The sequence below is a fragment of the Glycine soja genome, chromosome 11 (assembly GCF_004193775.1).
Source record: "Glycine soja cultivar W05 chromosome 11, ASM419377v2, whole genome shotgun sequence".
NCBI classification, from domain to species: domain Eukaryota; kingdom Viridiplantae; phylum Streptophyta; class Magnoliopsida; order Fabales; family Fabaceae; genus Glycine; species Glycine soja.
This window is the reverse complement of record NC_041012.1, coordinates 1,003,521-1,022,927: the sequence shown is the minus strand read 5'-3', so window position 1 is coordinate 1,022,927 and position 19,407 is coordinate 1,003,521. Positions and strand designations below refer to the sequence as shown.

The 19,407-nt window shown below is 33.6% G+C and overlaps 3 protein-coding genes across 8 annotated transcripts; 1 reads left to right on the top strand and 2 right to left on the bottom strand.

Moving 5' to 3' along the window:
* Positions 1–830: 830 nt before the first annotated feature.
* LOC114375980 lies at positions 831–3,289 on the top strand. 2 transcript variants are annotated; one of them, XM_028333865.1, is made up of 3 exons: positions 831–1,244; positions 2,299–2,521; positions 2,641–3,289. In XM_028333865.1, the coding sequence occupies exons 1-3, from the start codon at positions 1,041–1,043 to the stop codon at positions 3,039–3,041; spliced, it is 828 nt and encodes a 275-aa protein (XP_028189666.1). In that variant the 5' UTR covers positions 831–1,040; the 3' UTR covers positions 3,042–3,289. The 2 variants fall into 2 exon arrangements, with proteins under 2 accessions (XP_028189666.1, XP_028189667.1); XM_028333866.1 differs by having other exon boundaries at positions 832–1,244; positions 2,391–2,521.
* Positions 3,290–3,953: 664 nt separating this feature from the next.
* Positions 3,954–11,245, bottom strand: LOC114375976 (light-mediated development protein DET1-like). Of its 5 annotated transcripts, none has more exons than XM_028333858.1 (12): positions 11,017–11,245; positions 10,038–10,141; positions 9,142–9,569; positions 8,784–9,012; positions 7,927–8,100; positions 6,902–6,970; positions 6,687–6,743; positions 5,932–6,018; positions 5,678–5,842; positions 5,447–5,542; positions 4,590–4,689; positions 3,954–4,348 (listed from the first exon to the last, which is right to left on the bottom strand). In XM_028333858.1, the coding sequence occupies exons 2-12, from the start codon at positions 10,107–10,109 to the stop codon at positions 4,209–4,211; spliced, it is 1,617 nt and encodes a 538-aa protein (XP_028189659.1). In that variant the 5' UTR covers positions 10,110–10,141; positions 11,017–11,245; the 3' UTR covers positions 3,954–4,208. The 5 variants fall into 5 exon arrangements, with proteins under 5 accessions (XP_028189659.1, XP_028189662.1, XP_028189663.1 ...); XM_028333861.1 differs by having other exon boundaries at positions 5,932–6,012; XM_028333862.1 differs by having other exon boundaries at positions 7,927–8,070.
* Positions 11,246–12,835: 1,590 nt separating this feature from the next.
* LOC114375978 (protein ABHD11-like) lies at positions 12,836–18,902 on the bottom strand. The gene is made up of 13 exons (XM_028333864.1): positions 18,627–18,902; positions 18,384–18,509; positions 18,047–18,073; positions 17,884–17,974; positions 17,534–17,577; positions 17,104–17,202; positions 16,527–16,584; positions 16,391–16,443; positions 15,939–16,040; positions 14,956–15,021; positions 14,052–14,173; positions 13,618–13,789; positions 12,836–13,153 (listed from the first exon to the last, which is right to left on the bottom strand). Exons 1-13 carry the CDS (start codon positions 18,759–18,761, stop codon positions 13,079–13,081), a joined length of 1,170 nt encoding a protein of 389 aa, XP_028189665.1. The 5' UTR covers positions 18,762–18,902; the 3' UTR covers positions 12,836–13,078.
* Between the last annotated feature and the right edge of the window lie 505 nt (positions 18,903–19,407).

Sequence of the window (19,407 nt, the reverse complement as noted above, 5' to 3'; positions counted from 1 at the left end):
GCTCAAAAACTTGAAATGACAACGAAAATACCAAAAAAATTATTATGTTAACCTGATTTTGGAGTTCCGAAACAGAAGAGTGGTCTTTTATTTTTATTCCCTTCTCCTTGAAGTGTAGAGCAGATATTTTCGTTTATTATGGGTGGTTGATTATGACTTCCTATAGCTACACCACACGTTAAATTGTGGTAGTTTGATATTGATACATATCGCCCTCAATAAAAGCCACCATTTGATAATTATATAAATGGATATTATTTTAAGAAAACACGCAAATGTAGAAGATATTTTCTTCGCTAATCAAATTCTTTTAGCGATTTTAGAGGGAAGCAAAGCAAGAAAATAGAATAGTTTAATTTATATAGCGGAAGAAACAACTGAGAATCACTGAACTAGTTCAACTTATTATTTTAGGTGGGGAAATTATACATGCATATTTTTGGCTAAGATCGAGTTGCTTATATTAAAATTTAACAAACTTTTATTTCAATTGTCATGTATTTTTTCCTCTAAATTAAATACAAACTTAACACCAACAAATTAAAGTCCGGTGTACAATAATTGACAAATCATTTAATATTTTAAATATATATTGACAAAAATATTAATTGTGCTTTTGAAAAAAGATTTATTTAAAGAGAGGGATTTGCTAACATGTGGATAATCTAACTCTTCAATCGCTGGAATCAGTCTAAAAAATCATGATAGGAAGTAAAGCATTAATAAGAAATACAGTAAGCCACATAGTTAACGTCATATATACATGCCCAATATTATTTGATGATCCACACCACACTAGCATGGCAAACCCTAGCCTATCCCTATATATACGTCAATGAGATGTTCATTTTTGTTGTAAGAAGAGCATATATATATATATATATATTGTCATCTCTTCTTCCACCAAACTTTCGGAGTTTTCTTTGGTTAATTAGTAAAAAATTGCTTAATTAATTTGTCCTTCCAGAGGATCGAATGAGATAGAAAGGGTACTGGAGGGGCAATTAATTAATTAATCTCTAGTAAGTATATATATAAATATGGAGAGCCTGGAAGAAAGAGTGTTTATGTTGATGAATGAACAATATTATTATTCCAATTCCAATGTATCAGATCAGCTGCATATGCATCATCATCGCTCTGTGTCTGTGGAGAATCTAAACCTATGGTGGGAAAACAACACCGACTCCGATGACTCAGCCGAGCGAATTTTGTATTGGGAATCTCAGATCTCACTGCTTCAGGTATATACGTACTCGAAATCATTTCATTATTCATTATTTCACAAACTTGTTAATTTGATGAAATAGAACCAAATACGATCGACTCTGGCCAATTCTTATATATATTGGACAAAAATGTATCTGATTGATTTGATTATTTCATTAATTCACAAACTTGTCAATTATTATTTCACAATGCTTAATTTCTTCTTATCAACACAAGATTGATTTAAGGATACAACATATTTCAATCCAGATATGATATATATCTCGTATGAATTTGTTTTCAATCTACATATAGATTTCATTAATTTCTTTGATTAATTGGTCTGATTTCAGCTGAATAGTTTTAAAATGTTTGCTACATACAATTCTTAAAAGTAAGAGAAATTATCTATCTGTTTAGTAGAGTAGTTCCGAATCATATATCTAATCAAGAAGTTTGGTCTTGATTTCTATATATCCTTGTATTTGAATTGAAGTGTTAATTAATTGGTAGCCAGAATAATATATTTACCAAAAACTAATTGGTAGAATATATATATTATTTTCTGGTGGTGATCGGTGACAACTTACAAAAGTTGCACCACATCTTAAGTGTGGTGATTCACGGAACCTCCCCATAAAATCATATTACGTGTCGAGAACATTTTTACCAATTTTATGAAAGATATTTCTAAAAGCTAAGGGATTACTTCCCTAAAAATAATGTATACCACATGAGTTATAGATATTTTTATTCTACCTTTGGCTTTTTGAAAAGATTGTTTACTAGATCAAATCAACATATGTGATCAACGTGCTTTTGTATACATTATTTAAAAATTCAAACTACAAAACAAAAAAGGGGGCCAAGGGGAATTGAACCACATAAAAAGATTCGCAATATATTTGTCCAATAACAATTATATTGAAATGAATTTTTCTTTACCAAACATGTTTTCACATGCAATCATGATCCAGACTTGATTCATCTCTTAAGTATTGGAATTAGGATGATGTTATAATTCCAATATCATGAAAAGTAAAAGGATTTTTGGTAACCAAAAATAATTTTTATTCTATTTGTGTAAAGGAAATTTTGGAGCGGTACCATTTAAGTGGGTCAAAATTGAGACTTGAGGTTGGTCGAATCATTAAAGAGGTCAAAGCTTCTGATTTTTGCAGCTGCTTGAAGGCTAACTCTTCGGATTGCATCACCTGTTTGAGAAGACGAGTGGTTGACGGGCTCTGCGAAAGAGGATTCAGTACCAACCTTTGCATTTCAAAATGGAGAACAACTAAAAAATTTCCTGGAGGTGCGATGCACACACATTTATATTCACCAACAAGCCTAACATTATATAAATGTACCAAAACTTAATAATGTTGTTTTGAAACAAAGCCTAGCTAATTTCATATATTATATATGTTTTAGGCTGTCACGAATACATTGAGGTGATTGCAAACACATCAACTAGGAAGAAGATTCATTTTCTGGTGGAATTGGAGTTGAGGGAGCAGTTTCAGATTGCAAAAGCAAGTGAAAATTACCGGAAACTAGTGTCCTGTTTGCCCGAATTTTATATTGGAAAACTGGAGTACTTAACTGCCATTGTTCGAGTAATGTGCAATGCTGCAAAGAAATCAATGAAGGAAAAGAAAATGCACGTGGGTCCGTGGAGGAAGAGCAGCTTCATGCAAATGAAATGGTCAGGATTCAATCAAATATGCAATTCTAATAAATCCTTGGGTTCAGTTGCAACATATCCCCATGCACAAGCAAGTGAATCTTACTTCAGAATTTCAGGAGCTCCTACACCTTTGGTAGTCACCTGAAAATGACCAGAAAATTTCAACACTAAATTTTGAACTTAGGCCTATTTAGTAGTAGGAGTTGATGAGCAATATATCAGAATTCGAAATTCAGTGTCCTTTACTTTAGGTCCAAGGTTATGATGTAATATATTTGCCCAGCATTAGAGTATATCATATATTGTTTGCAGTAATTTTTAAATTGTAAATGTCCTTGTTGAATATATATATATATATATATATATAAAGGAACGTACTGAGATTCGAGCTTATTATAATCTCATGCATGATATATCTCAACCTCCACCGGTAGACAGACTGTAGTGATTTATTGAATCATGAATTTATTGAAGGTCAAATGTTAATTATGCAAAACATTCACGTTAAATTTATTCTATAAACCATTGATTATGATTTGTGTCGCTTTAGTTCCTAAAATTAATGAAACTCAAAAAAAGTTTCTAAAATTGTAATCAGTCACCTACTTTAATCTAAAGTTACATAAATCGTGTGACTTAAACAGTAAAAAAATGTTCAATGATAAATCATCAATTAATCTTATAAGTAATTATACTCGGTAATATCTTATACTACAAGTAAATGAGAATTTGATTTTAATTCGAGTGGACATTTGTGCCACCCATTTTTTTATATGTGAACATTCATATAAAATTTATACTTTAATAATTATACTACATACACCAAAATACAAATAACAAAATCAGAACTGTACATTTAATATTTGTGATATAATTTAAATGACTATGACTATCAGACATTTCACTTTAAAATTTCTTATTAAGGCAATGTAATCGTTAAATCATGTGTTACACGAAAAATTAAACTAGCGGACGATTACCCAAGGGAATTCCAACGAATTTGATTGTAAAAGCAAATGCTAAAAACATGTGATAAAAGAAATATTAATTAGAATGCTGTTGCAAATAATACTTTTCCAATATTTTTTAAATGATAAAAATTTCGGTGATTAGTTTAAAATTTTAAAATAAAATAAAATGACCAAAATTTAGAAGAGCGTCGATTGTCACAGCAATCGTTAGAATCTGATTGACATACATTTTGGCTTGCAAGTACCGACTGAATATACATCCTCTTGATTCAGTAAAGACGGTAACAGTGGAAGACAAGTAAATGTAAATCTACTCTCATTTGTAATCTATAAATCTACGCTCATCTTCGAAAGTGAATATTTACAACTGAAGGCTGCAAGAACAAAGTCTGTTGAACAGAGAGAGCAAGGGGCAAAATTGGATGAAAAAGAAACGACGAGATCTTTTTTGCACGACCATCCATACTACCAGCTTCAGGACCTAAATAATTAATTTTGAAGCATAAAATAAATTCTGTTAAGTTCATGTTCAAAATGCAGTTCAAGTTGTTGATTTTTTCTCTTAAAAAGTTACCGCATGCATTTCACTCCATCACGCATCCTCCTTATTATAAAAAACCCAGATCCCATCCATCATTTGACCCTCGAAAGTGAAGGAAGGAACCTTGGCATTTTGATGTTTATTTAGAAAACAATAGGCTTGAACAAGAGAAAAAGCGCACCTGGTTTGATCTTAAATTTGAGAGAATACGGATGCCTCCTTAAAATAAACTTGATTGGATGGTCAGTTGATTGCCTATGTCGATCAGTTGCAGAAATCAGCTGCAACGACGGGGAAGAATTAAAAAGTACTAAAGTGAAGAATCACAATTTTTGTGGATTATAAAGGAGACAAAAGTAAATTAAACGACTGAGAACTTTCATTCATTGTTTAGTAAATCTTGCAGATATTTGTGCATGTGCGTGTATGTTTAATGTATGTATACAAGACAAACGCTTTTTACATGGCACATCAACTTGCATGCCAATTTTTTCCCCCTCCACCCCCTCCAATCCCTTTTTTTCACATGAATAACCATAGAAAATCTTTCTTCCCAAAGTAATTCAACGTAAAATTCTATGCCTCCAATCACCCCTCTTTTTTCAATAAAATTGGAATCTCAAACAGTAATCAGCCTCTAGAATCTATATTCCAATTACTATATCCTTTCTAATACACCAGTTGTCAATATTAGTGTTGGAAAGATTGCCACCACCAGCAAAGAAACTCAGCTTCAAATTTCTTTCCAGATATATAAAAGTCACAAAATGGACATTCAGATCGACATGATACCCTCCCAACAGGATAAAAAGACAGGCCTTAAGTAATAAGTCAAACTGATATTATGACCTGTCTCCAAAGGGAGGACCCCAATTTGATTCCAGATTCCAGCTAACTTATTTATTAATGCTCATCTAACAGCTGGAATTCCACTTTCACCAGAATATCCCCAACTTTGTCCCAAATATATATAATTTAATTAAAAAACTCAGGTCACTGCATGGAAACTAGACAAGCAAACAAACATCAATAGTAAACCTTATCATCAAACCGGAAAAGAGATTGGTCGAAGTAAGGAGAAGGACTCTGTGACTGACAGCTGAAGGGCAAAGAGGCAAGCATCTTCTTCACAAACTGCAAAACAACAAACAAAATTTATACACAGAACACATTAGCACATCACGTACATTGTCTTTTGTTTTTTCTTTTATCTAGGAAGGGAGGGACAGAGGAGGCAAGTGATTAGAAGGATACAACCAACAACACTACCTGTGCAGAGCTGCTTGCCTTATCTTTAATGCTCCGGAGCTGTTCCAGTGCATGGATATTATTTGAATGAGAAGATATGAAATTCATATACATTGAATTCCTTGATGTTGCATGGAAGTGGTCACAGAACTGCTCAAACAACAGATAAAGCTCGTCTGGTGAATTCTGATAAGATGTAAAAATGAGTCAGAAAACACCAAGACACTACTAACACAGAAAACCCAAGAAAATAAAACATGATGAAAAACATTTACCTGATAAAATGATACAATTTCAGTTGTATCCATGTTATATACAGCAACAAAAGCTGGGTGGTGATCAGCATTTCGGGACACCTGAGGCTTGAAAGCATGAAATATTAACACATTTGTCATATTACTTCAATACAAAACATAATGATTCCACTCAAGTCTCCAGGTTGAAATTTTCTGGAATGTTTAATTAGATATAGACCAAAACATGAGCCATGACCCATTTTAACTAGTTGGACAAAATTGCAAGATATCAAAAATACTCATGGGCCTACTTAAAAATTGTAAGACTTTAAAAGTTAGTACTTAACATGGTATGACTGCATGAGATTTCCATGACCTAGTGATCAAGAATTCAATCCTTATTGTCCCAGTCTGATAACTAAAATAAATTTCAGCAATAGGTTTAAGCACTGAGGGGGGAATTATAAGAAAATTACCATTCTAGTTATAAACTTCAAGGTTTAAGCGTTAATCCTAGACACTAGATGTTTCAACAAGACAGGACAACCCTGGTTTCAACCAAGGCTCTCTGTATAGTGAGGAGTCTCCTACAGAGAAGCTAGGACTCTACTTCAAGGAGGGCTGCCACATGCTTAAGCTAAAGGAAACAACAATGCTATAGCATTTTTTATTTTATATTTGGGCTTTAGCCTACTCAGGTTCTTGTAAGTAATTTTAATTTTTCACTTAGGGGATGTGAATGGTACAATGAGAATAAAGAGTTAAAAGGAAAAAGACACACACAGAGAACTCACCCCTCCATCTACACTACCAAACTTGATTAGCAAATGTTGTCGGTCCAAGAATTGCACCTGTCCATGAGTTGAATAGATGTAACTTGTTATATTCCTTATTATTGTATACAAAGGGGAAAAACATAAAGAAGGTTTAAACCATTAGTGAAATGTTCTTGAGATGATAAAGCTGTGACAAAGTCATTTAAGATGCATAAAAAAGTGTCAGACCCTACCTTCCAGATAATCAAATCAACATAATCTTGAAAGTGGAAGTAAAATTTCTTCCTGAGCCTTTGGATCCTCTGACAGATGAAGCAAAATCATCAAAACAATTAATTTTTACATATTAAAAAATTTTGAATTGGAAAGATACAGAGCTTAAGCCATATACATAACAGCCAAAAACTTGTACACCCACAACTTAGAATCACAGAAAATCAAGACAGCAAAAATTACAAAACAGTAATTAGGAAAAATGGCAGGGTAGGGTTAAGCATTTAACAAGGTACATATATGCTTGTCTGCACGCTCATACACAAAGAACCATTTCTTTTGTCATAACAAACTGCATAGCTGCAAACTATAGGCCTGCCATTTCAGATTTTAGAATATTTCATTTTCCATATACATACTCATGCTTGGCAATTTCCTAATAATGATGGGATATGTGGAAATGCAAACAAAGGAAAATTACAGAGAAGGAATAGCAAAAATGTTTCTAGTTCAGGAATCATTACGCATACAAGTGGTCAATTAAGTCAATAGGTTATTATTCAGTAACCACTCTTTGAACATGATTAACTGGTTGTGTGGTTAATCATTCTTAAATTGGAGATATTTTTACCAATAATTCCTTCACTGTAATTTCTTTTAATTTATTGCAAAAGTGTGTGTGTGTGACAATGACTGTTTTGGACAACAAACCCAGTGCATTTCCATTTCCCACACATGTACAGCCTGTGAAGACACAGAAATATAGATGTACAGCAAGAAATAATGTCCATGGGTAGTGACAGCATATAAGACACAAAATCTTAAAATAATTTGCTGTGAATAACAGAAGGAAAGAAACTAAAGTTTTCAGCATAAAAGAGAAAAAAAGGAAAAAGGAACCAGGATCATGAAATACGCTATGTCCCTATAAGGCTATAACCTTCCAAGATAACATAAGAACTGTACACGTTCAGCATAGAAGAGCCATATAAAATATGGAAAGAAAATATTGTGCAACAATAAGAAGTTAATTTAGAAGACCAACCAAGGTATCATCTCTTTCTTCATTCCATAGTCCCTGGAATATGAATGAAAGCAATCGCTGTTTTATACCACTTAGAAAAGAATTCCCCAGATTAGGCTGGCCTTGATGCAGGTGATTTTCAATGTGGTTCCCAGGCAATTGAAGCTGTTTATTTTTGTCAGACAATGCCATGCCCTGTCAGAATGATTGGTGACTGGCCTTTATTTGTGAGTTTAGTGCTTTAAGTATGCCACAAAACCATCAGAATTATCAATATTGAGCTTGGATGGCTTCATAATTGATAGAGGATAATTGGGAAGTAGTGACAATCAAAGATGAGCACAAAATTATTAGCATGAAACACTGAAACAGAATTGAAAAGCATTCCTAAGGTGCATCGCAGTGATTTCAAAAATGAATTGTAAAAGCATTATAGGATGACCCAGTCCACAAGGGCTCTCTCCTACTGGGTTCTAGGGACGGTAAATGTACACTCTAGGATTTGACCCAATGAGCTCTAAGTCACAAGGCAGCAACCTAATGTCGCACCAAGGCTTGCCTGCGAATTGTAAAAACATCATTAAGAGATTTTTTTTAGTTAAAGGGAGGACCCACTATTGAGGCAAACCCCAGGGGAAGCCCCAAGGGGAGGGAGAGAGTAAGAGAATGGGAAACGGGGTGGAGTGAATTATGAAGTTTGAACCCATGCACCATTGTTGCATGTCCCAGTTCCACCAACTAAGCTGACACGAGATCTTGGAAGAATATTTAATTAGAAAAAAAATGTTACATCTTTTTCTCAAAAAAAACCACAATATATGTAATGGTATGCTCCACAAAACACATTACAATAAAGTCAATACCAAAGGCTTACTGACCTGAGCATTTGAATTGAGAAAAAGCTCATCATCTTCGCGGCAGAATTCCCCAATAGCACGTACATCAACAAGGTTCCCAGAGTCTCTAATTTGAAGAATGTGTATAGTTTGATAGCGAAGTGATACAATTGCCAATAGGTCATCATACAAGAAGACACCCATATTATGGGCTAAATTAACGAAGTCATTACTGAAGACCTTCTTGTCCAAGATCTCTCCATCTTCCAGTCTAATTTAGTAATTTAATATGTGAGAAATGGGGAAAATACATAAATCCAGAGTGATCAGAATATGATTTGTCTGGTTACTTTGAAGATTTAAAAAAAAAAATCAAATATAAAGAAAGATGAATAAGCACCTCAAGAGGTGGAAAGTTATCTTCTCAATTGAAGGAACACCATGGACAGCTCCTCCAACAGCAGGAGCATCATGAATTTGAGCCGTTGAAGTAGCAAACAGTCCAAATTGATTACTCTCCATGTAAAGAAAGAAATCTTTACATATAAGTTCATTGCAAGAAGCAAGTGGTACACAATATAATTGGGTGAAAAAACTGTCAAATCTCTTTGCTCTTGATGGCAAATCATGTTTATCACAATCTTCATCTTTGCATGAAAAAGAAAGCCATCTAGGCCTATAAACAATCAACTCCTGATGATTTCTGCTGAAACTTATAAGGTATTGGCCATCATCAGTGAATTTACGAAATGAATGGTCTGGGCACTCAACCTCATATACTGTGTAACTTGGTACCAAATTTTCATAGAATCGCCGAGCATGATGAACCTGCAAGAATTAAATTACACCTGCAAAAATTAAATTCAATTCAGGTTCCTTCAACAGAGGAACAAGACAACAAATTTACAAATTTCCCACTTAAGTTAGTTTGTCACATCATATATACCTTCTGCATTTCAAGTTTCCACATTAAAAACATCAGGTTATACTTGACAAAGCAAAACCTTATTTATCTTCCCTCACTCATGTTCTTGATACTTCACCAAGGATATTCACATTTTCTAAAATTACAACCCAATCATTGTGCAATTTCTTGTTAGAGGTTACCACCCCCGCACCCCATCCCCCTCCACCAAAATTAAACTAGAAAGAACAATTCATGTTTCTACACCTCGGCATTTAAAAATAAATTATTGCACCAAATAAGATAATAAACTAAAAAGAGGTTAAAGAACATCACACTTGTAAGAATCCCCATAAAAAAAATCTCAAATATAATTGGTAGTACGAAATTACACTAGTGCCAGGAGCAGGAGTGCAAATTTGACGGTCAAAAATCCTAGCCACAATATTGCTGCTTCTGTACATGAAAGCGTGTCCACAAACTTGAAAGGTTCACCCTGAAAACAATGAATAAGGAATTAGAAAATGAGGACTGAACTAAGTAAAAAAAATAAGACTCAGGATTTTTTTGGTGTGAACAAAAATTGACAGCTATGTAACAAAATGACCTATCCATAAATTGATACATCCCATCAATAACCTGAGCATGGCACATTGATCTACACAACAGAATAGACCATATAAAATATTAAAACTCGGTGTGCAAAAATAGTGGTATTCCCCACAAACATAGGCTCAGTTAGGATAAACTTCTCAACAAACACTTGTAAAAGAAGAAATAGGGAGGTAAAATCAAACTTCTCCAATAAGTTATAATCAAGTTATTCACTTCAACTTTTGGAAAATAGATGAGAGTTTCTGAATAAGTTGATTTCAACTTATGAGAAAAGTCTGATTTGTTCTCCCTCCTTATTTCCTTCTCCTACAACTACAAGTGTTTGTTGAGAAGCTTATCTGAAATAATCCATAGAAATGGGAACTCAAAACAACAGGATTAGACAAGGCCAATGTTTAAGAGTGCTAATAATTTTTACAGGATAGTTTCTCTTTCAGGTCGAGAAACCTCAAACCAAACCCTAGAGTGTGTACATCACCACTAATACTGTCATTCTTCCGCTAACACTATATTCAACTAAATCGTAACATTATTATACACTATTTACAACATCACATGGATCTTAACAAGATGAAACCTAGCTGCAGACTGCAGTTCAGAATTCAGATTCAGCAGTTAACGCATCCTAGTTCACAATTCGGTAATATCACAATACAATTTCATTTTCACACATTGAAGAGTGAAGTTGAGCAGAGAAAGAGAGATAAATCACCGTTGAAGAAAATCAAACCTAAAGCGGAGAGGAGAGAGCTTTACCGGTGGCCACAGTGGAAAGCGCCGTTGAAGGAAGGAGAGAAGCGTCGAATCGAGAGTAAGGAATTTGTGTTGTGTTGTGTCTGTGTTTGGGTAAGTAAATCGAAGTGAGTTTGGAGATGCCACGTCACCTGCATGCGTTCAACTCTATTTCCCTTTCGCAACTTGCAAAAAAATGCATTAAGCACCACAACAATCCTTTCTTTTCTTTTTTCTCTTTTTTTAGGATAAGGTGACACCACAAATTCATATCACTTAATAATATTAATAATACTACCAAGAATCTATTTATATTACTATCCATAAGATTTCCCGTGACAAATTATATATGATTTTTATCAAATATGGATAGATCAACCTTTTTCCTTTTATTTGTGTTTGGCATTAAAATAGATATCATAGTAATAAGTCAAATGTAATTACAAATATTTAAAGGATTTTATGGAGAGAAAAAAATTGCAGTTCAAGAAGTGTTTTAAATTTTTTTAACGATATTTAAATTAATAATAATGGAAATTAAAAAATAGAATCGTGTTCTAAAAGAAAAGAAAAATCTTCAATATAGTACCATGGTCATAAATAACTTTGTCACTTTTTCTTTTGATAACTAAATAACTTTGTCACTGTTTGTTTGCATTAAAAATATTAATAATAAAATAATTATGTTTAATTTTTTATAATAATTTGATTTTTTATATAAAAGATACTTAAAACAATTGTTAGTATCTTATTCAAAAGCTAAAATTAGTCATTTAAAAAAATATAAATTAATGTATATTTAATTTTTTACTCATTTTTAAAAATAATAAAAAAAACATTTTCATATATTACAACAATGGATGAATTCCTCAAAAAAATAAAAAAGATGACAAGCAGGACGTATTAAGATGAATCTTATTTTTCCTACTTCTCAGGTGTCATTCGTAAATTTGCTCCTTCCTTATTGGTTGAACTGGGAAAACTTGCCCTGCCGCATGCTTATCTTGTTCTCTAGTTATACATTTATTTTTCTTTATGTTGTTCAATAATAAACCATATATCAAACATATGTGAAATTTTAAAATACATAAAAGAAAATTTAAAAACCATGAGAAAGTAGGAAATCTTCAAGAGTTGTCTTTACATGCTCATCCACACATGATATGAAAATATTAAATACATTATTAATTACTTAAAAAAATTATTCATGTAGCATTTGAGTTTACAAGCTCTTAAGTTTTTTCCTAGTTTTATCATCAGTCTTATTGGAAATCTAATATCCTTATTCTATAAAATAAATGCTAACATGTTTTTAATCAACTATCAATTCTTTATAATATAGCACCATCAAAATTATAATATAAAAATAATTTATACTATCTCATTTCATTTAATATTTTTTTTAAAATTAAAAATATTGTCTTAATTTTTTGGATATTAATTTCATTAAATTAAAACATTAAAAGTAATAATTGTTTGAGTTACCAAATTTCAATGTCATTTTATAACATTCCATACTTATTAGTTAATTCAATAGCTAGTTTTGACAAATACTTTTAACTCAATAGTTAATTTATCAAATTTCAACTACTTTACCTCTAACTTTCAACTAATTTTTCATCTTTCTAATACTTTTTTAATTCTTTTAGTTTATCTCATAATTTTACAAAACACATATTTATCCACCCATTATTTCTAATATTGATCGCACATAAAAATGTGGTCAAGTTCACGTACGGTATTAACAGGGATGAATACCATAACCGGTCATAATACAAGACGACCCGACAATCATGGCATTGGAGCTTATAAATGAATCAGGCTATAATGAATCGGGGAAAACTTTTTCTTGAATGCAAGTCCCATACTTCCATGAATTATGGACATTAAATATTATTGTTAGGTCTTAGAGTAAGAATCACATTTATATATATATAAAAGGGTGTTGTACAAGAAGATTAAAAAAAATAATAGCATATACGAAAGGGATAACTAGACAAAAAATGGGAAGAAGGAATGGCATCAAACTGTGAAGCCAATCCCATCCCCGTATAAATCGAAATTACAAGAGAGCACATTTGTAAACTCAGATCTTGCCTCCCTGGAATTGGAAAGATGATGACAGTATCCTGAAGAGTCCATCCGGGTTATCAGTATGCACCTGTTGATCGACAAAGTAAATCCTCTTTTAAATTATGTGACAATCAAACTCCAAAAGACACAATTCATCCTCATTTCATCGTTAATATGTAACCACGTGAAATAATTCCAAAACTTAGTAAGGCTTATGTCAAAGACAATTTTGTGGAAGTTTTTTCACTAACTGGCGTTTTTTTTTTTACTTGGGGGCAAAATTTGCGATGTTCTGTAAATTAGAGGGCAAAATTCGTGAAAAAAACTTTTTGAGGACAAAATTCACAACATTGTGAAACTTTGGGACAAAAGTGTAATTAAGCTATCACTAGCCAAAACTATTCCCTAAAATCTAGGACACTATGGCTACTTGCATTATTTGAAACTTGAAAGTATTTTAGATATCATGAGCATAGACGTCCTAAGCTGAAACACACGTATTGGAGGAGATCATGCTCTAAAATAATAACTGTATGACATTATAGTACATACCCAGTGGCCAGCATCTTCAAGGACATGCATTTCAACTCCACCTCCTTCCTCAACAGCAAGCTCTTCAGCTGCATGGATCCGCTGAAGATCTTCAAGAGCCCATCTATGTAAGCTTCTTTCTGCTTTCAAAAAGTTCACATGCACCCCACGAGGTACATCTTCAACAATTTTCCTATGAACAGAAGCATAAACCATTATTGGTTTCAAGCACAATCTTCTGTATGGAAAGATTCATTTCAAAATTAAATGTGATAGCACATATCATTGAACCTGGCATCAGTAAATACACTAACAATGTAATTTCTTCAACAATACAAACTAAATATAAAATTAACAATCATGCAGGAAGGAACCCATCTCAACCAAAGAATTAAGGCCAATAATAATCAATATATTACAGCTAGCTTTGTTATCATAGATATCACAGTAAGTACCACAAATTTGTTTCTTCATAGGATTGATACATTTCTGCAATCCCCCTTAGGTCAAACACCCATGAGAAGCTTGATGATTGTGAACCAGGAGAGCTGGAAGGTCGCAGGTTAGTCACAACCCACTACATGGATAATAGAAAAAAAAATCAATAATAGAGGGATAAAAATTGCCAAAATATCTATTTCTTTTATCTTCATTAATTTTAACGTGAATTTTGTTGTTTTTTTTGTAACATCCAACTTATTCATCAAACCAACAAAGCACTTTAAAATTTGTTTAATCAATCATCTGATGAAAAATCATAGATGTGTGACAATTCAGATAGACAAAAAAACTGAATTTTCCCAAAGGAGTAACCCAGATGTTCATCTATGAATATTTAACATAGATATGTTCATCATTTACTGATTAGTCCTAGAGTTGGACAGATTTTTCAAACCCAATTTACATGTACAGGCTATCTGTAAACTCTTAATTTTGTTGCAATTTTATAAGCATCTTCCATTACTTGATGCCAATTTTGACTTCTTGCTCTACTAGTTCGTCCTGGATCTGGCTGCAAAAGTGTGATACTTTTTTTTAACTTTTCATATTAGAATTTAATGAATGCCTTAAGGGTTGCTATAATTTACCATGAATCATGCATTCTATATGGTGATAGCATTCTAACATAAAATGTCAGTGAAGGGTCGAGGAGTAAATGGGATAATAAACAAATATTTTCCATGACATCAGCTTTACTAGTCGTGGCTTTATTTATATAATCATTGAACCAAGGGAAAGTATACAGTACCCAAACTATCAATAAACATGAAATTTCTAAGTTCTAACACTTTAAAGCAAGCAAGAATACACGCAGAAATTGAACAGCGGTCAATATAAAAGTATGCCACAGTTATGTACCTGTGCCACATCATTGGAAAATCCTTGTTGAATAAGAGCTCTGAGAACATCCCATTTTGAAGGAACCTTCCTTGAGGAAATGATCATAGAAAAATAAAAAATTGCTCAATATAGAACCAAAAGTAAAACCATTCTGTCAATTTATACATATAAAAGAAGCTAAAGAGTATAGAAAGACAGTTATTATGTTACTGAGATGACAATCAAAAGAGCATCAAATGTTAATTGGTAGGCATGCACATAATAGTGGCCTGTTTTATTCCCATAGTTCCCTCTATTTTTTATTCTTTTCCCGTCTTTATACTTCTAGAGTTTCATTTGTTACCTATCCCGAGTTCTCTTTCATTTGATATTGATATGTCAAAGCAACCAATGTTGAGCACACCACATCCCCTTCTTTAAATGGATTCAACTTTCAATGAATAGTGGGCATTAAATAAAAGCATCACAAACAAAATCACACACAGTTTACCACGATAAGAAGAGACTGAATCTAATACCAAAACAAGGTCACGGGGGACCACACAATGTCCTCCATCCCATAACTAGCTCACCACTTTCGCTACAAATCAACTAAACCCTGGGAGGGGCCGGTGACCTCACAAGACAATGTTTCTCACACTCATCCTCATTCTCATATCTCTAATAATCCCTAAACCCTAATACAAATATGATATATATATATACCACTAGAATTTGATTGACAAGAAGCCACCTTTATCCACTCCTTATGACTTACCTAGTTCCCTGTTAGAAGCAAATATTCCATATAACTCACATATTTTGATATTAATTACAATTTTAACTTTGAATTTAACAAACAAGTAGAAAACTCGATAATTATCAAAACAGGGATTTAGATCAAACCCAACAACCAAACCTTTAAGTTAAGGAACCAAAACAAAAGCAACACATTGCATCAAATTAACATCACTATGCATTCATTTTCTCAAAAAGACAAGAAGATTCAATTAAAGATCTACCTCATTTGGCAGTGTACTTAGAAAGGATATGAGTTCTGCTGGATGATCTTCTCCATCTCCACCTGCTCGAACTTTTCCAGGGGTTGCATCCAGAACCCAAGCCTTCAAATAGCGTAGAAGCAAGTATGAAACAATTAAGAAGCACTCACATATAATACAGTGAAACAAGAAGACAGAAACTATATTTACAATCCTTGTCAACTTCAACTTTTCCTCCCTGCTGAGTTTTTAACAGTCATAATTTGTTATGTAGTATGTAGTGTGTGTGTGTATGCGTATTCATTTTCTAGAATTCTAGGACTTTCAAGGATCCAATCTGAAAATAGATACCACTTATGAGCCAATGTTATTTTCTGAGAACATCTTAATTTCTATACATGATACACTGTAATGAGGGTGACTTCTGGCACCTTCGTCTATCTCAAGCAAACAGAAACTGAATTTGAACTTACTCTCACTGGCCGAGCAAGTGGCTTTGCAGCTTGGTCCACCATGCTCAAAACAACTGAAAAAATGGAACAAAGTAACCAAAAATAGCTACATGAAAATAGGTACATAAAAATAAACTTATAACATTCAATAACTAACCTTTCCCCCCAAAACTATGACCAACTAACACACGAGGTGTTATTCTTAGCTCTCGAACCTATCCAGAAGAACAAAGAGGACATCATTACAAGTAAGGGAATACAAATTACATGTATACAGAAACAGTATCTATCTAATCAGTTCTCTTAAAAAAAAACATTTTCAATATAACAAGCAAATTTGGCTTAAATTTTAAACATTTCAAGGTTTTCTATCAATAGTAAAATATTCCATGAACAGAAAAATTATTTCGATTTAAAAAAAAAATCACAAGGGATTTTAATTCCCACAATTGGTATCATTTAGCATTTTAACGTTAAAGAAGGAAAATAAATTGAAGTTGAAATTAAGGAAACTACAGTGGTAAAGCCAATAACTATTTGAGGAATTCACCCAAACTAGAGAGTCCCTAAGAGGAAACCCAAGTGGTTGAACACTCGGTACTCCATGTTGCAGAACCAAGGATTAAATCCCATTAGGAGTGGGTGGAGTGGAATTGATATAGAACCCCGCCTCATTCTTTAGCACACCCACCACATAAGATAATGATTTGGGAAACATGTTAAAGAAAGCACACCAGTTTCAAAACATCCATAGCAGCAGATGCAACAGTATGGGGATCTCTCTTCTTGATTGATGCTGAATCGCCATGACATCGCAGGTCTACTAAAAGAAACTGTCAATGCAAACAAAATAAACAAACAGGATTCAGATTTATGTAAATCCAAAATGTTCTTGCATTGGACCCCTACAATCAAAATTTAAGATACCCAGTAAACAGAGCATTATCTTATCAGAGTCTAATAATTTGATCCTAACTCAGTACACAATCAATAAACAATGTTTTAAATTCATGGCAATAAATGGTTTGTTGATAGTGAAAATATTTCTATACTATTAGAGGATCAAAATTAAACCCATAAGTATGATGCCTAGTATAACTAATACATATTTAGATGGCTAGTAGTACCTAACAAAGCTTAGCACAAAAATGTAAAGTAAAATACCTGCCATGTAGGAAACTCTTGAGCCAATCTCCTAGCAAAAGTTCCTGCAATAACATTCTAATTATGAACTAACAATGCATACTTTCTCATTTATATTTTCCTGAGAACTACACATACTTTCTTGCAAATACAAAAACATCTAACCCAAATATCCAGATCTCTGACCAAGACCAAAGCTACTCTAAAATTCTTGATGAGTTTTGAGAGTAAGCAGAAAAGTAGTTTGATTGGGTGGAATACATTGTAGCCACATGATAATCATGCACATTATACAGAAACAATTCATGTCACGCATAAGTTTCATATCACAAAAGGCTTGTGAAAAAGAACATGTACACAGTAGCACGAACCCCAGTTTTTCCTGCAACCTAGGATCCCATGCAGAAAAACAGCCGTTGGTGGCTCAGGTAAAGATCTGTCCATAACAGAACTCCACCTTACCTGTATAAGGAAATTATTTCTGTGCATTAGTCTTTTGTAGCATTACATAAAAAGCATATTAATAATACTTACAAGTGCCCCCTGAATCAAATCATATGCCTGCAGACACACAAAAAAAAAACAAACAAACAAAAAAAAATCAGTTATAATAAACAAGGATAAATAAGATACTAATTTTTTGCGGTGGAAAGAAGTATATATGTTGTCATTAGTAATTTAGAACTTGTCATTTTTATTATCTGCCGACTAAAACACATAAAACAAAATTGATGGTTGGCTTACTAAGCAACTAAAAAGTTACAACAAACTGGTGTTTATCTGTTTTCAGCGCCAAGTGTAAACACGCGACGCAATATAAGCAAATTAATTAATTAAGCATAAGAATGCGAGCAATGAGCAGTAAAATTACCAAGATGCCAGAGGAGCTGGCCACCTGCCCCTTCTGTCCAACTCCAACAGTTTCTCCCACCAATGCCATTGATATGGTCCGCCTAGAGTGGCTAAGAGCTAACCGAGACACATTGAATTTGTCATTCTACATCAATAAATAAATAAATAAATATCCGAGGACAAGCTTAAATGCGACAATTATGTGTGCTAAATTTGCAATGCATAGAAATTATCGAAGTAACTATGAAGCTAAGAAATGCACCTGAGAGAGGCGAAGAATTGGAGATGTGACCTTGCAGTTCCTCCATGAAGGAGAGACGAATCTGGGCTTCCGGTCCGAGGAGTTAACCACTGCGGCGGCGGTGCAGCAGGGCGAGGAATTGGAGAGTAGCGGCATCGGAAGAGAATGGAAAATGCAGAACGGAGAGAAAGATGCGGTGGTGTCGTTGGCGGAGAAATAAAGAGAGCGAGGCGCGAATATAGACTCCTCTCTGTCTCTCTCTCTCTCGCGGTCGGTTACTAAACAAAGGAGTACATACACGCGCTCTTTCTTAAAATATATTTATTTTTTAATTGAGGAGAAAGAAAAATACTTAGGGTAGCTGATGTGTGAATTTTTTTTTAATTTAAAATGAAAAAGACCACCAGCGCCGTCCATTGCGACGCCACCAAATGGATCGGGTAGTATCAACAAATGGGTGGCTTTTTTTTTCTTGTACACCCAACATTTAGTATGAAAAACCAAAAACACCCTTATATATATAACGTATGTGAATTGTCAATTCGTAAGGTCATTACGGATTCGGAATCTGTAAGGCCATGGATCTCTGGGGCAAGGTTGGAGGTGACAAAGAACGCGCGGCGTGGCGTGGGGCTAGTCTTATACGAGCGTGTAGAATTAATCCATGGAAATACAGTGATGGTGGAATGGGAAGCAAGGAAATTGCTGGAAATGAAGGCTGATCATTTTGGCTATTATGTGTTGATTGCCAATATGTATGCAGCTGCTGGTTGTTGGAGCAAACTGGCAGGCTCTTGGTTGT

Coding starts and splice junctions, on each gene's coding strand:
- LOC114375976 (XM_028333858.1), bottom strand. CDS start 10,109: ATGTACAGAAGCAGCAATATTGTGGCTAGGATTTTTGACCGTCAAATT. Junction 9,570..10,037: donor CTCCTGCTCCTGGCACTAGT/GTAATTTCGTAC, acceptor TAATTCTTGCAG/GTTCATCATGCTCGGCGATT. Junction 5,543..5,677: donor AGGCAAGCAGCTCTGCACAG/GTAGTGTTGTTG, acceptor GTTGTTTTGCAG/TTTGTGAAGAAGATGCTTGC.
- LOC114375980 (XM_028333865.1), top strand. CDS start 1,041: ATGGAGAGCCTGGAAGAAAGAGTGTTTATGTTGATGAATGAACAATAT. Junction 1,245..2,298: donor CTCAGATCTCACTGCTTCAG/GTATATACGTAC, acceptor ATTTGTGTAAAG/GAAATTTTGGAGCGGTACCA. Junction 2,522..2,640: donor AACTAAAAAATTTCCTGGAG/GTGCGATGCACA, acceptor TATATGTTTTAG/GCTGTCACGAATACATTGAG.
- LOC114375978 (XM_028333864.1), bottom strand. CDS start 18,761: ATGCCGCTACTCTCCAATTCCTCGCCCTGCTGCACCGCCGCCGCAGTG. Junction 17,203..17,533: donor AAGAGTTTCCTACATGGCAG/GTATTTTACTTT, acceptor TTGCATTGACAG/TTTCTTTTAGTAGACCTGCG. Junction 16,041..16,390: donor CACTTGCTCGGCCAGTGAGA/GTAAGTTCAAAT, acceptor CGCTATTTGAAG/GCTTGGGTTCTGGATGCAAC.